Genomic DNA, 17,061 nt, shown 5'->3' with positions numbered 1-17,061 from the left:
GCAACAACATTGGCTTAAATTTGTAGCTGGGTATCTATTTAATTGATAATTAGATAAAAAAAGGCTAGAGTATATGGAGTTAAAGTTTAACAGTGACCTCCCAGAATGTATATTTTTAAGGCATTTGGGGCATCCAAGGGTTAATTAGGGAAGGTGTGGACCCCTAGGACCTCCCTATTTCATACCCTAATCTGATAGCTTTGCTTTTCTTGCCTCCTTCAGACCATAACTGCTAACTACACTTGTTCTTTCTCACATAGGACTTTGGCATGGCTGAGGAATTTGCCACAAAGGCACTGGAGCTGAAGCCCAAGTCCTATGAAGCGTACTATGCTCGAGCCAGGGCTAAAAGGAGCAGCAGGTACGACCAAATCCTTCTTTTTTCTGTCCTTTCATGTCTCATCATTATCTCTTTCAGGGGTCTTTCTTGGCTATTCACTTTCATTTGCCCCTCTATTTTTGTTTGTTTGTTTCTCTTAATAGGCAGTTCACTGCAGCATTAGCTGACCTGCACGAGGCAACCAAGCTCTGCCCCAACAATCGCGAGATCCGTCGTCTCCTGGCCCGAGTAGAGGAAGAGTGCAAACAAATGCAGCGTGCCCAAAACAAACAGCAGGGGGCATTGAATCAGTCTGCAGCTGACCACGATTCTGACCATGAGCATGAAGAGGGGGAGGAAGAAGATCTAACAGAGTCTAACAGTCTGGGGAGGGACCTGGATGAAGAGGATTCCTCTCAGCTTGACACCAGAGACGAGCCCTGGTCGCAGAATATCTACCAGTTTAACCGGACCTTGCCAGACTCTGTGGGCAACGGTCAACAACCTGGCCGGCCAGGCTCTCCTCCTCACAGGCAGAGCCAGAGGCAACACCAGCGGGAGCCTGTGGCCCACAAGAGCCTAATTCTGCAGCCCACCAAACAAGCCCAAATTGTTAAAACCAACCAACACCTAAGCTCACTCCAGACAGGCTTAACACAGCCTGCAGTCAATAAGCTGCAAACCCATGGCCATTCAAGTCCGCTCCCTGGACGCCACATGCTGAAGGCAGGGCCAGGCATTGACATCAGCCCTCTACCAGAAGACATGGGCCACCCATCTACTGCTACAGGTCTCCATGAAAGCGAAGGTGTCCTCCTGTCGCAGTCATACTCAAGCTCCAACAGGGCTCCAGAGAGACTCTCTGCCCACTCTGTAAGCTCTTTAGAGGGCCTGGCTCTGTCAGCAGCACCTGGAGCTCTGGGGCAGGGCCAGGAGCTCAGAAAAGAGTCAGCACAGGGGGCAGGCTCGGGCTCTGGGTCTCAAGCAGGCAGTATGAGAGTCTCAAGCTCCACCAGTAGTCTGGCATCCAGCAGCAGTCTGTCCGACAGTGGGAAGCTTCAGGGCCCCGACGTTCGCACCAAAACCAGTGTGGACAAAACCAAGCCTGCAGCGGGAGGTACTGTGGAATACAAACCCAGACCGTTCATGGGCATTATGGACAAGACTGCTCGCTTTCAGCAGCAGCAGCAGCAGCAGTGCCACCAGTCTCGTGGCTGGCAGGGTCACTGCGCAGACAGCCACAGCATGTCCTCTGCAGGTGTAGCAGGAGTGAACTGTGAGTTAGCATACCCCAAACCCAGCAGCACTTACCACGAGCAGCTCAAGGCTTCTTCTCAGGGAGCTGCTCTTGGGAGCCTGCACAACGGCAGTCTGCACACTAAAGAATTCAACGACAAGTTCTGCCAGGCTGCCACCTGTTACAAAGAGTCCAAGCCAGCTGTTGCCATGGCGCATTCCTACACGGACAGTAAGCCCAAGCACCCCAGCTTAGCCCGAGATAATCCTGCCATTCATGTAGCTTCAATGAAACCAAAGCGATCCTTTATCGAGTCTAATGTTTAGATCCTATTCAGAATATAGCTGTAACCTGCAGCCCCTTGCTCTCTCACTTTCTTTCACACAGACCTATTAAAAAGCAAAATACTTTAATATTTTCTCCAATTTACACTGCATTTAAAGAAGGTTTAAATTTCTCATCATGAGCAAGGGTCTAATTCTGTTTTTTTGTTGTTGTTGTTTTGACTTTACCCAGTAAGGCCAAAAGTGTGTGCGCTAAGAGGATTCTTGCTTACCGTGCTTTAGCCACACTAGAGACTTAACCACTAAAACGGGGCACACATAAATCAACACACAGCACTTTACAAACCATACAAACCTGTCTGTGTGTGCTCACAACATAGACACACATCAACTGGGAGCTAATGCTGTGGACATTACACATTATATCACTGGTGCTTACAAATATAGGAATGATTGAAATAATAGGACGACACTAGAAGAGGTATAGTGACATTCCTGTGTTTTAAGTAGGATCTTTAACCACTAGCGCAGTGTGTCTCAGCTCCTGTCCTAGAAGGCCACAGCTGTAACAGGAAGCAGTGTGTTAGAAGACAAAGGAAAACTGTAAACTGAACTCCAGGACTGGATTAGAGAAACTGCTCTAGCCTTGTATATAGTAATACAGTGTGTATTTTCCAACCTGTTTACGTGAAGGTCTACATCTGTGTATTTGATTGGTTGAGAAAACTTGTGTTTTGCGTTTTATTTTATGCACATTTTTGGGTTGAGATGTTGTTTGAGGTTATTAAAAATATACCTGGTTTGTATGTTTGTATATTATATATGGATTTGCCCATTAATGTTAAAAGCTAAAATTCTCTCCTTCTATGTGCTTGTTGTTTTGCCGTCTAGGATAATTTATTTACAGCGCCTCTGGCTTGGTAATTGTAAAAGCAATATATTTTATATAGTTATTTTTGCACAGCTAATAAAAAAAGAATTTTTAAATTTCAATAAGAAACTCTATAAATATGGAGATCACCTGGGCTGATGTGCATGCCACAGTTGCCGTTTTTAATAAAAGAGTTAATACAGTATACAGTGAGAATATGAGCGATATTAGGCTTCGGGGCAAGCAGTTCTATTTTATTAAGTATGTTATTTGCAATTGTTGCCATGTTTCAGTAATGTGCAGAGCTGTATTCTCTTTAATCACATGCTGTAAAGATGCATTACTGCCATTATTCATCAACAGGAAATAAAACGTCCCACTGTTAAACAGCCACTCTGCACTGCTGCTATTTTCAGCTCATCACTACACTAACCAACACACATTTAACTTTCATTCCCAGTTTACACTACCACACATCCACAGAATTCAGCATATTGAACCCCTGCTTTTGTTCAGAGTGAAACTAAAGCAGAACTGTTAGTAATTCTAGAGCATTTCAATTGGTCCATTCCAGAATGCTCACTTAGGCCTACTAAGTAATAAAATATTTTACCTTAACTTTCACTTTTGAAATGGATACCTTTGGACATGTATGTGGGCAACTCAGGCCATTTTGATCCCCTAGATCAGCAGGAAGTGGGGCAGGAGGAGGGAAGGATAATACAATCTTTCTGAAAAAAGGTGAACTCAATGCAGCTGCAGTCACTGATTGGCCTTTCAGTGACTTATGGTCATTTTCAGAGTTGTGCTGTGCTGTGGAGGGGTAAGTTTGTCATAGGTGTGGTTTGAGGTGTTGATCCAGCTTTCAAATAGCTTTTCTCTCATAGGAAAAGCCATCTGTTTGGAGAATAAGGCATATTAACTTAAGCACTCAAAATGTATTTTCTGGTGTCTTATTTTTTGCAGCTGTATGCATCAAACCCAGCAATTATCTGCACTAAGAGCATGAGAGAACTGCATCTGGAGGCATTACATTCCATTTTTTACATTCTCAGTAGTGCTTTAATTAGAGTTAATACATGCAGATGTAAGTTCTGTATAAAGGCAACACTAGGTGAAGGAGGAAGGATTTGTATGGACCATTTAATGTTTCGGATGTTTGTGAAGAAGATTAGACAGTTATGTCAGGACTTGGACCACTGTGAACTCTGCTTGTCTGAAGAGCCTTCTCTTCTCTTCTCTCTCTCTCTCTTTTCTCCACTTAACTAAATTGTCAAAGACTGGTACTCTGAGACACAAACTTTTTAAGCAATTGCACAAAAGAATGGTGGTCACTTTAGATAAATTGACCATGAGCGTCAACTCCAACAGCAACTTTCTAGTCTGACGACAAAATGCATTTCAGTATTAGTTCGAATTTAGCTTTCAAATTTAATCAAATGAAGGGCATAGTCACTAATTTTAGTGCAGCAGTTTGGGGCTTGGTCCTTCTCTGACTGACTGACTGCACAGATGACTCAACTGAAGTAAGTACTTTGTTAATCGGTCCACCAGCTCACCTGCAACCACGACTGGATCTTTCATGACCTCCATGGTGATTGGACACAGGAACTCATCTTGGACATCAACACCAATCAGAACCGATTTCAGCTCCTCAATCTTCCTCATGACTTTACCCTGAAGCCCCAGTGACTCTACAGACAAGAGACAAGGAACATTAACATCTTTAAAAGCAAGGCAGAACCTCAACCAGGCAGTCATGAGATGGAGCAGATGTAATTATTGATGTAACAGGCAACACCTGTAAAAGTAAGATCAAATGAATTGATTTTTTCTTTACTAGTTCATGGATTACCAAATAAACAAATGAATGAGCTTCAATCATTCTCTTTGTGGTCGTATCAACCATTGAAGTGCTGGACCTTGCAAATCATGCTTTTCAGATTTTATGATCAGAAAGCTGATCTCTACAGTCTCTGTAAAACAGAAGACCAAAGAAATACCCAGAGTTTGCCTCCACTCAGTTTTACACACAAGCCGACAAACTAATTTAGTGTGTGCATGTGATTAATCCACCGATATCCTCAGAGAATAAGAAGTAAAGCCTAGCTTAGTTCGCTTTAGGGAAGATCGTGCACTTGCGTCCACCGTAATGCTGGAATCTGCCTGCTAAAAGTGGTGAAATCTTGCAAAATACTAGAATTCCCTCGTGGGTCATGTCAGAACTTGAGTATAAACTCAGAAATGACAGACGGGCATTGATGAGATTGTGTTTTCCAGCTGTATGCGGCACCTTATTCCAGTGTGAAGCCTGAAATACTACCAGCACACCTGTCTGACAGGTCTTCTGAAGCCCAGCTGTGCTGAAGCATGAACTGAGCCTGCAGCCTGGTTTCCTCTCACTAATAATACAGTGTTCACAGCAGCCAGCGAGGTGCTACACTGCAGCAGCCTGGAGTTCCAGTCTTAGTTCCCTTTGCTCTCAGTCTGAGATGCGGCTTCCCTAAAGCACTGTTATGTTACCATCCTCTTTTGTTCTAACTGATGCTCATTTCACCATCCTGTGATGGTCTTGGAGCTAAATGCTTTAAGGAAACCAGACAGGGACTGGTTTCTCACTCATTTAGGCACTCACACCATCTCTCTTACTCACTCTCAACGGGCTGTACTTGTAATCAGTATTCAGTCAGCAGCGGACACACACACACACACAAACACACACACACACACAAACACAGCAGTTGGACCAGCACAGCTGTGTAGAATACATCACACAGATTACTCTGAGACTTCAGCAACTTGCTAAATTCAATTAATTAATGAACACTCACTAGTATCCCAGGGGAGCCCCCCAGACAGCACTGGAACTGTGCAGCAGTAGTGGAGATATAGGCTTACTAACAGAGCAATCACAGGAGTCATCAACCCAGGTTCAAACCTGTCCACGAGAGACTGCAGCAGAGAAATGCTAAATCAGCACTCCACCTTTCACTCAAACTGCACAACACACATCTGCCCAGCAACCATTACTGTAATGCATTCAACCAATCATCTTCCAATAGCAGCAGTCCTCTGCTACAGAACCCCTGAAAAAGAGCAGAACAGAGGCACAACACTACAGGCTGTATAGTTACAGCTCAAAGCACTAGAGGCGCCTTCAGAGTAGAAGGCAAGGCTTTTTTTTCAAAAAGGCAACGGACACTGAATCTCAGGGCAGGTTTCGCATGATAGAAGCCACAGCTCACAAACAGGCTAAAAATCCATTCATTATTCTAACTAAATTTTCTAGCTTTCATCTTTTCAACTGACCAAACAACAGAAACATTGATGGTATGTCCACAATACAAGACAATATAAATAATAAGACACCCCCCACACCACCACATACACCTGTGCATGATATTGCCGATCACATCCAAAAACCTAATTTAGCTTTTATGAATACACAAGGCCATATCACTGCAAAGCACACAGAAGCTCAGAGTTCACAGAAGCTGCTTGCAGACTGGCTTTAGCTTTCTTGAGTGAGCTTTAGCCAGCTGAGGCATCCAACCACAGAAGAGAAATCAGGCGGTATTGTGGAACTCTGTTTGGAGCCAGAGTGAACAGCTGCAAGCTACGCAATGAGGAGCGATTAGTGTATTCATGAGTGAGTGTCATGCACAGAACTAGCGGTGAAGTATTTGAGGGTGAGGTTTATAAATCTGAGAAGAATTTGCGACACATCCTGAACAACAACTCTCCTACATATACGTACATGTACACACCTGTAGCCAGTTCAATGTGAAAGACAATAAATCAATCAATATGTGATTTAATTAATACTAAAAGTCTTCATTTTAAAGAGATTTAACAGTAATACTGCATCTGTCAATACTCTAATGTCCTTAAAATGGCAGTAATTCCTCAATAGTTAAAGGGTCTGGAGTCCCTGTCCTAAATTTGCATTTGGTAGCTGTTCATTAGTATGCTTTAAATGTGGTCCAATGGGGCTTTTACACAACTTAAACATGTATTAATTGCGCATCCAATCCTTCATCCTGTAGCCATGCACCCACCTCCTCCTCAGACCAATCAGTGACCAACGTTCTGGAGTGACCGAGTGGCTTCCTACCTGCTTCCAACACAAAGAAAAATATAAAAATATATAAATGTCAATCCGTTTGGCATGAAATCAAATGAACAGATGTTTGTGGGCATGTTGGTGTTGTACTGAATGGAGTGATTGGAGAGGCCCCCCACATTGTGATCTTGCTCCAAATGTTAAGGAAGGGTTTTCCCTGTAAACATAATTTGGGGAGTTTCTCACCACGGTGCTTTCAGGCAATTTTTTCAGGCAAAATTTGGGTCTGGGATATTAAGCTTGTTTTTGCTGTGTCAGGAAGACACATTAGGCCTTGAAGGCTGTGTTTTGTACTTTTCTAGGAGTCAAGATGTTTGTTAAATTATCTTAGTACGTTCCTTAAATTCCTCACAGTAACGCTTTAATAACAGACCATTCGTGTGTGAATGAACAGGTGTCCTTACCAGTCTCTTGAGGTTTCGACTGAAGGTTAGCAGGTTTCATAATCAATCAGGTGTTCTGCCTCTTAGTCATTAGTGTTCCTTTCCATCTTTCCATATCCCTCCCTGTAACTCTGTAACACTGTAACTGAAGGTGTGGGGTGAGGTGGCTCTCCAAAACCTGAATTAATGAACACCGATCAAAAATAATCACGGTTGCTCTACTGTAGACCAGCATTTTGTTTTCTGAGTGTTAACAGCAGCAAGAAAGCTGGAAAAGCAGAATGCTTAAATGTCCCTGCCTTGGCTTGTTGTTTTTGATAGATCAACTAGAAAAGATGGGAAAAAAGAATGACAAACATCAAAAGAAAGCACAAATACAAAGCACTTATTGAATCAGAATTGCTCGATTATTGAATGTACTGCAGTGTTTTATCCACTTCAGTTTTCACAATTCTATTTGATTTGGACTTTCAAAAAGATTCTCCCCTCCTTGGCAGAAAGAGTGCCCTGGTGAAGAATGAATGTCTATAATCTGTAACCAGTCAGAATTTAATCTACAGACTTTTCTCTATAGGCTCAGTGTCTTTACCTGATTTCATCTTATGAAACGTTTTTTAAATCACACTCATAGGTCAAGTCAACGGCTGTAATAGTCTTGACCTGTTATATTTACACCCTTATAAATTGCATAAACCCCGCCCACTAGCTAAAGCCTTAGTCAAATCTGGCGAAAAGGTAAAAAGCAATGTGAGTTCCTACCTAAACCAGGCCTTTTCCTATGCCAGAAGGGGAGTTAGGAGAGCTAAAAATCAGCATGATTCCATTCCAGCTCCATCATTCACTTCCTTACAATAAAATCAAACCACCTTAGCAGACTACCAAACTGGAGCTAAACAAACTTCAGAAGGGAACATATCGGTCTACTTTGTTACAAGAGGACAGCAACACTATCCAGTAAGATCAGGGATTACTTGCAGTGTTAAAACTATCTTATGACATGTGGCTTCTGTGAGCCCATCATAGGGACAGCTTTGGTTTACTTGGCAGTTCCCCCCCCACCAGGAAAAAAGGAAAATTGACATGTTTCATTCTTAGGCAAAATAACAGGGCTGTAAATAGGCTTGTAAAACATTTTCTTCCAAACCAAAGTAACATACTTACTATTTATACATCAAAGAACAACTTAAAATACTCAATACTGTATTTACTGGCCTCTTTAAAAATGTCTAGTTTCTTGCATCCATCCATTTCTTAATCCATTAACAACCAACATGTCAGAAGAACCAACCTCATGTTTAAAAGCCCGCCCTTCTGTGATGTCTGCAATAACACACTCATTTAAATGCCTTATTTGTCAAGATCCTAGCGTGTGAGAAAGGGAGAGTGAGGGAGTCCATTAAAGCAGTAATCAAATCTAGATAGCCTAATGGTACTCAAACTGACTGAGCTGCAAGCAGTCATCAGTAACCCTGACAGGCATGAGCATTCTGACCGGCTGTATATGGATGATCTCAGGACACAGGGAGAGTTTTAATGCCGTATATTTGGAGCGTTAGCTCCTCTTGCAACAGTGCCAGTTCTAGTTTCAGAGCCAGGCTTTTGTGCCATCTGTCAGCATGGCACTGAGACTAAACTGCGGGGCACAGTGTAGCAGCCCAACAGAGCTCAGGGTCACACACACACACACACACACACACACACACACACACACACACACACACACACACACACACACACACACACACACACACACTCTCTCACTCATTCATGATGAGCATTAATGAGCTCCATTCTGAAGCTGGTCAGCATAACAAATTAGAATCTTCACCTGCTCTGTAATACAAATGATGCTTGGGTAATGTGAACCCCGGTCAGCTGGCAGGTTAATCTGACATGCACCAAGCTCTCGAAAGGTCATCCGCTCAGGCTAGAGCGCGTATGTTCACCTGTAGGAAACCTTGTGGACGTGTCAGAGAACAGCCAAACACAGGGTGAGATGTATTGATGAAAAGCTCTGACCATGTACACAACAGCTGTTGCATCTCAAGCTGCATTTTATCTAAAAACAACAATAACATTGCACATGGTGCAACATGATGCAGCCAGTACTTATATTACACCCAGCAGACCCTTTTAACCAACATGAGTTTACGAAATGGGACACTTATACTGACATCAATAACATGTTTGCCTGTGAACGGTATTGTTCAATATATCATTTAGTAAAGATGCAACTACACTACAGTACAAAGATGCACACACACACAAACACACACAAACACAGCTTATCTAGTCACTGTAGAGAAGTATTACCAATAGAATATGACTCTCTGGAGCAGTAAAACATGAACCTATTGGTATCATGACTAATGCCATGCGCCCTCAAGCCCTTGGTATGAAGCCCCTAGTACTGAGCGGTGAAGCAGTGGAACTGTGTCCTCTGGAATGATGGTGCTCTTTAGGATAAGTTTGGGAGTTGGAAATGAGGTGGGGTGGTGATTAACCAACAGCCTGACCTCACTAAAGCTCTTGTTGCTGAATGCAATTAAATGCTCACAGCAATGCTCCAAAATCTAGTAGAAAGTCTTCCCGGGACACTAGAGACAGTTACTTCAATAAAACCAGGATTTTTAATATTCTTGATTTCAGAAGAAAATGAATGAGCAGGTGTCCCAATACGTTTGTCCATATAGTGCATCTTGCTCTCCAGAACACACCAGCTGCCCTTTACGTTTTTCATTGTGTGAATGTTTCAAGTTGAATGGACCAAAAGTAATGCTACAAAATTATAAATCTGAAATAAAACTTTCAAAATTCATTTAGATGCATGTTCAGTAAAGAGTGTGACTGTTTTAACCCTGTCCAGCATTGTCCTATCTAAAGCTAAATCAGAGTGAACTTGGCAGCACACTGGTTGTCCAGTCATTATGCCACAGTAAAGAGACAATTCTGAAAACCTCCAAAAAAATAAAATAAAAAAAAAAAAAAGGCTGTGGGTGCCTATCAGCCTGGAAATTTCCAAAGCCATTTCTAGGGCTCTATGGCTCAACCGAACAACAATCAGAGCTGCGCTGTCCAAAGGGAGAAAGTTTCCAACTGTTGTCAATCTTCCCAGGAGTAGACACGCTCCAAATGTCTCTCCAGTTGCAAGGCGTTACGTCATCCAGGAAATGAAAAAGAACCCCAAAACATCTAAAGAACTGCAGGCCGCTCTTGCCTCAGCTAAGGTCAGTGAATATAAATAGGACCCATGGCAGATTAGCCTGCAGAACCCATTGCTAACTATTGAGAATATAAATGCTCATCAAACAATGCGTCAGTAAAGCTTTTTGGCCAACATGGGCTTTGTTATTTCTGTTTATAACCATTCCAAAGTAAGAGCATCATATCAGCTCTATGCTGGTATAGCCCTCTAGCCAATGCCTAGCAACAATAGGTTCATGTTTATGTGCTTCGGAGAGTCTCATTTTATTGGAAATACCTCTCTACAAAGACTAGATAAACCGTGTGTGCACATTTGCACATCTAGATCAACAACAAGTACAACTTAAAGTAGCTGAATGTATTCATTAAGAGGAGTGACACCAACTACAAAAAGCATATGATAGTCTTTTCATAATTAATGCATAAAATAAGTTTTTCTTTATGAATTACTGGGATTTAATTTGTCATTCAGTGTTCTGTAGTCAATGACAAATTCAGGAATACAGTCAAGGAGTATGCATTGTTCACAAAATTGTCATGCTGGTTAGTCTTTAAACAGGTGATTTATGTCATTTTATAACAGTGCCGTAATCCAGGGCTCACTTGATATGGCATCACCAATTCTTCAGGTATTCACTGTTTTATCCATGGAGTCAGTGGGAGAGAAAGCAAGGCAGTTACATACCTATAGCAGAGATAGGGTGAGGAAGAGGGGGGAAAAAAATAGGGTCACAAAAATATAAACTTTTTAGGATCACAGTGGGAGACTCAATCAAAGAAAAAGTACTCACCGTTCATGCTGCGTTACACAGTGAAGTACAACTCCCTGATTCTGCAGATCAAACACACACACACAAACTTCATAAGGACCAAGACAAAATGTTTTCATTGCACAAAATACATAACTGAAGAGTACATCACATACATAACACTGGTTTACTCACTGCATTTATCTACCGAACTGCAGAAGGATATAAAACAAACACATCCACATACAACTCAATAAGGTTCAATGTTGACATTTCACAGTCTTATTTAGTGGGCAGGTGTTTAGTTCTGCAAAGCTTCATTCATTAAAGGGTAATTAGCATGGTGGGTCTATTTCCCCACTAGCAAATATGTATGCTAATAAATAGCAACTCAATATTTTTCCATTACTGTCTACATGATTATAAAACAACAGCAGAATGTTGGAGAACAGATCCCTCTAGTGGTCAAAATGTGTAACAAAAGCATGCTGCTGAAAATCCAAGCACATTACATCAAAAAACTTTGGAAATATCTGTGTATCAGAGTGCAGAGGGGTTGGAAACTCACCCAGACACAAGCTTTTGTCCATCAAATGAAAAGGCACAGGACAGAACAGGAAGTGACTGCACAGTGAGCGTGTTTGTTAGCTTCATACTGCAACCTGTGAAATGGAAGAAGACAAAAAACACAAATGTAAGAAGAAAATGACCAGAATATCAGCAACTCGTAAACATATTTTCTTAATCATGACACAATGGCACAATTACTCACAATTCAACAATGTACAAGCCCACAATTTTAACTGTCAAAACTACACTACTGTCATTACTGACATCAGTTTAATAGGCCATAAAATAGAGCATGGTGGGACTCAACACATTATGAATGAAATCTAAATATTTACAAAATAATACACAAATATTTTTTTAAAGATTCATGAACCAATAATAAACCTAGTGTTAAAGCAGTTCAAAAAGTGGGAACTGGTGCCTCTACACCAACTGACTGACAAGATTCACAATGGTACGACATGACAGGACTGTGCAGTAACATGCTTGGTGTCAATACTGATGGCTGCAGTTTGAGATCCCACTGGATAAAACAGTCTATCAACCAGTCCATCCTAGCAGTGAAATACATAGGCACACTGCAGACGGATAAAACCCACAAAATAAATGAATATTCCAACCACACATTTCACTCAGCAGCGCTGCCAATTTCCCAAAGGAAAACAAAACAAAAAAAACAATATCACAGCGTCCCTGTGATTGACTGCTACTTATTCCTCTGGGTGTGTGTGTGTGTGTGTGTGTGTGTGTGTGTGTGTGTGTGTGTGTGTATTCTGTCTGAAACAAAAGCCTGCCCAGCAGACTCCCAGCAGGAAGTGACACAGGATGCACATCCAAACTAGCCACGACCGTTGCCATGGCAACAGAGAGGCAGGGCAGACAGTGACCTGCATGAGTAAGCAGCTCTACAATGGTCCAAAGATAAACAAGGAGCTATTTTACCTTTAAAACACACTCTGGTGTTACGTTACAAGACAAATTCAGCTATTTTCTTGGTAATTCAGATCAGCAAAGACTCTTTATTTGGACCCAATGTAGAGTTTTTCTTTAAAATCTATATTGAGACCATTCTCCTAAAGTCAATACATCCACCTGCAGTGATTGGAACCATATACCAGTATGCCAGTTACAAAAAACAACATACAAAATGCTGTGCCCAATCATGGTGGCCTTAAGCTGATGTTTGGTTGCTCCAGAGCATCCCATTGCACTGGCAGTGCTTTTCATACATCATACAAGCCGTGTGTTCAGCTGAACGCTTGTGTCAGCAAAGGTTAGTCTTTTCTGAGCAGAGTACATTAGTCAAAGGTTACTCTTAGACCACGCTTACTATAACCACTGCTTGATAAAACACAATCAGGACACACAGCAAATTGTGCAATTGTACATTTGCGTGCAGCCTGCAAAGAGAGGTGGTGACTTGCACTTAGAACCAACACAAAGGCCATATACAATACAAATGAACACCCATGTGGGGGTAGCCTGGTGCCAGAAGCCAATGGAAAAGGTGTGCGATCATCAATATCTGCCTCGGTCATCTTTTAACACCATCAGTGTTAAGACTGTTTAGAGCAACAATGACATCAACACTACACGGCTTTAGAGTTTGTAAAACTGGAAAGTCAACACTGCTGGACAGGGGAGGACAGTACAAAGAATTAAAGTGGCAATGGAAACGTTGGAATTCTGTATCCTACAATTGCTGTAATGTTGAGATCAGGTTATTCTTAAAAATAACTATTGTAAAATTAATATTGGCTGCACATTTCTAACAGTATTTTCACATTACTACTTTTACTCTACTCTACTAACTCTACTGTGAAATTAATACATTGTGATACAGGTGCAATCTGGTTTGGTGTTGGTGTGACAGTAGGCAATTTCTAATGTTCCAAGTTCTTGATTTTCATCCATCCTCATAATGAATCATTTAATTCCACACTATTCATAGTTATCTCAGTTTTACTCACATGGAGTTAACACTGAACACCTTCAACCTGATGAACTCTCAAAGTGTTTACGGCTCCACCCTTTACATGCTGTGTAGCTCTGGTGGGTGTGCATAAGAGGTCTGCAGCAATGTACAATTACATACTGTAAATCCTGAGTTATACTAGTCAATGCAAGTTGCAGTGTTGTATGCTGCATGTTTAGATCACCAGACATTTGTGAGATATTATATAATATATATATATATATATATATATATATATATATATATATATATATATATATATATATATATATATATATATATATATATATATATAAAATGAAAGCAGCAGTAAATCCTAAATTTGAACACTACACACCAGTACAGAGATAAATATAATCTGACAATGCTCTCATAGTACTTAATTACAGGTATACAGGTAAAACACAGTATTTAACTGTCTATTTTTACAACAGTAGGATGCCAACTGTTTATTTTCAGCAACCCTACCATCAGTTCTTTTCTGCTTTTTACAGAGTAGAGTGAAGTGATAGTGTGGGTGGTGTGATGTGGGTGCTATCTGTGTGTTAACTGACCCTTCCAGGGTGGGGAGTGAATCTGTGAGTAACTGAGCATGTGGTAAGTAGTACAGTGTGTATGGCAGAGCATAGCAGATTAGAGCAGGATTTTAAGTGACAGGTTGAAGTGATTTATAATCACTGTTTATGTTTGTGGGTCAAAGGTGTCCAATTTTCCATCATGTTCATTAAATGTAATACACAGTAAAACAAATGTTTTATACAAAAACAGCTTACTGTGCAGTTTTGGCTGGTGTTTTTATTATATTAAATCAGGCCACACAGGTCAAATAAAGCCACCTGATGAATCATTAGTGAGGGCACTGGGTGCAGTGTGTGGGTTGGATAGAAGGGCACAGCAGACAGCATACAGTACCTGCTGTTGCACACAGGGAAATTATCCATATTTTCACCAAGCTGTCCTGCCCACCAGAAGCTGAATCTTGTCATCTGGCCAACTGACATACACACACACACACACAAAAAAGTATCAATGTAAGCATGTTTATTCAATTAAACGAACAGAAGCATATCTCTCAGTCTTGGCTGCACTTTTCTATACAGCTAAGTGCATTATACTGATAATATTGCCACCTAACGGTGCTGACAGGTGGGCTACTAATGGGATAGACACAATCAGATGGAAAAATACATAAACCAGTACATGTATTTTGGTCTTTTCCACCTTCCATGATCTGACATGTTTGGGGCTGTGGAGAGAATTGAGAAACATGTGCTTACCAATATCTGTGTTGGGGGAGACGTGGCAGCAGTTGACACCCAGGTCATGAGCATCTTTTTGTACATACAGCGGACTCAAGGCCAAGTTCACCAGCCGCAGATCTCCCACAGTAGAGCCTGTTGCAAACATTTGTCCACAGGGTGAAGAAAGAGCATTATACAGCCCAAAACACTTAAAACATTCAAATGGTAATTGTTTTAATATGGTTTGGCAAACAGGGTCCATTAATACAGTAAACTACAGCTATTCAGTAACGTTAAACTACAAACAGTTTCCCACGTTTAGCCTGTCTTTCAACAGAGAAACACAGAGAGACATCTTGCTGTTTGAGTCTTGTTTATGGCCAGTAACTGTCCCACAGAGACAGCTCTGTGACTCCAGCTCTAATGGCGTCGACCTCTGAACGTGTTAAACTGCACTGGTTACCTTTTACTCACACGTTTGACCGTTAGCTGTTCCTCCAGGAGCAAAGTCTAACGGATTTAGTGCGTACTTTAATTATTTAGAGTATTTAAGCTTGTATTCAATAATACAAGCGCACCAAAAACCCAAGGAACACTTAAATGAACTGCACTGGACCTCATTACCCGTTGTGAGGCGCTCGCCTCCTCATTGAAGGATCTCGGGGCGGGGTTAAGCAGACCGCGGCTGCTGGGAAATCTGGGTCGCTGATTGAGTTGGGGGTCTGTGTCTGAACTAGCTATAATACGTGTATTGTAGGGAACCACTCTACAAGAGTGTTAGTGAGGCCAGGATGCTGGATGATCATCACCCCACCTCATCCAGAAAATGACTGGATGGAGCGCCATCACCCCGAGAACACACCTCCACTGCTCCTCAGCTCAGTACCGGGGGGCTTTATTCCTCTCTAGCCCACGCCTGGTCTTAGGCATGCTGGTAATAGGAGACTAATTTGACTAATATACGTATTCTATTCCCAGTATTTAATTCTTAAATATACAGAAAATTGCTCGTTTTAGTTTTCTGTGTATAAAAGTGTTCACCTGTAAATGAATGGGTTATTCTCTGTATGATTAAAAGAGCTGTTTAATGTCTGTTCACCATGTTTAAAGCTTTGGCTGTTGTTGCATTTAAACTCAATATAATGGGACAATCATATATCTGAGAGAAACTATGAAATTAATGCCAGATTCTTTGTTTGATCTCCTCAAAACCAAGCGAATATGCCAAGAATTAAAGATCTGTAGTCAGTCTCTTTTGCGATCATCTGAGGTAACATGGGTTATACATCCAGGCCGCTGCACAGTAGGCTCACCTCCTCAGTGACTTCTCCCGGACTCCCCTCAGCGCCACAGTGCCGGCGGAGGCACCGGACAGCAGCAGGTGAGCGCCCGGGGAGAAACAGCAGACCCTGACGGGGCTTCTGCCGGGATGCTCCAGTTTGGCGACCACCGCACCTGTTGTGGTGCTCCATAGTGTGGTGAGGTGGGCGCTGCAGTGACTGAGGCAGCAGCAGTGAACCCGCAGCCGTGTCCAGTGAGAGGGGAGCAGGACAGGTGGCCAGGAGCTCTGAGGAGAAGGAGCAGCAGTTCACATCATCGCTGTGCTGCTGGATCTTCACCACACTCTTTAGGTTGTTAGCGGCCAGGACAATACTGAATACGTATGATTAAGCATATGATTATAATGGCTTCATCAACCTGAGAGTGTTGTGCTACAAAAAGCTACATAAACGAGCAGCAACCAAAGTCAAAACAACCAGTCCCTCAGAGATCGCCCTCTGTGCTTCCTGGATCACAGGACCCCCCTGTGTGGAAGAGTGCTGTTGGGTAAGATACTGTACTGGCCTGCGCTTCACTCTCCTCATCTCATCACCCATCTCCAGAACTGAGGGCTGGTTAGATGTGTTTAGCACCAGCAGTCGAGTGCACACACACAAGTCTGTCTGTAAGAATAGCTACTTCTACTGACTACCAATCTAAACCAGCAGCCACACTGTATCATTTTCCCACAGCAGTGTTGTGTCTACAGTATTTTTACAAGACAGCATTATATTGTAATGTCCATTTTCCAGTTTTTTTTCTAGATCTTAAAAATGTATACACCA

General features: G+C 41.9%; 1 protein-coding gene and 1 pseudogene across 5 annotated transcripts in view; one reads left to right on the top strand and one right to left on the bottom strand.

The window, feature by feature from the left end:
• Positions 1-3,104, top strand: part of tanc1b (tetratricopeptide repeat, ankyrin repeat and coiled-coil containing 1b) — a 139,048-nt gene extending 135,944 nt beyond the window's left edge. For all 5 annotated transcript variants that reach the window (XM_072685746.1, XM_072685744.1, XM_072685745.1 and 2 more), the window contains 2 exons: positions 261-361; positions 484-3,104. In XM_072685746.1, coding sequence (XP_072541847.1) covers positions 261-361; positions 484-1,882 — 1,500 coding nt within the window. In that variant the 3' untranslated portion in view covers positions 1,883-3,104. The remainder of the gene's footprint in view (positions 1-260; positions 362-483) is intronic.
• Positions 3,105-3,488: 384 nt separating this feature from the next.
• Positions 3,489-16,833, bottom strand: LOC140561290 (WD repeat, SAM and U-box domain-containing protein 1-like; annotated as a pseudogene).
• Between the last annotated feature and the right edge of the window lie 228 nt (positions 16,834-17,061).

Source organism: Salminus brasiliensis, chromosome 8 (assembly GCF_030463535.1).
Source record: "Salminus brasiliensis chromosome 8, fSalBra1.hap2, whole genome shotgun sequence".
NCBI classification, from domain to species: domain Eukaryota; kingdom Metazoa; phylum Chordata; class Actinopteri; order Characiformes; family Bryconidae; genus Salminus; species Salminus brasiliensis.
This window is presented reverse-complemented; position numbering and strand designations above follow the sequence as displayed.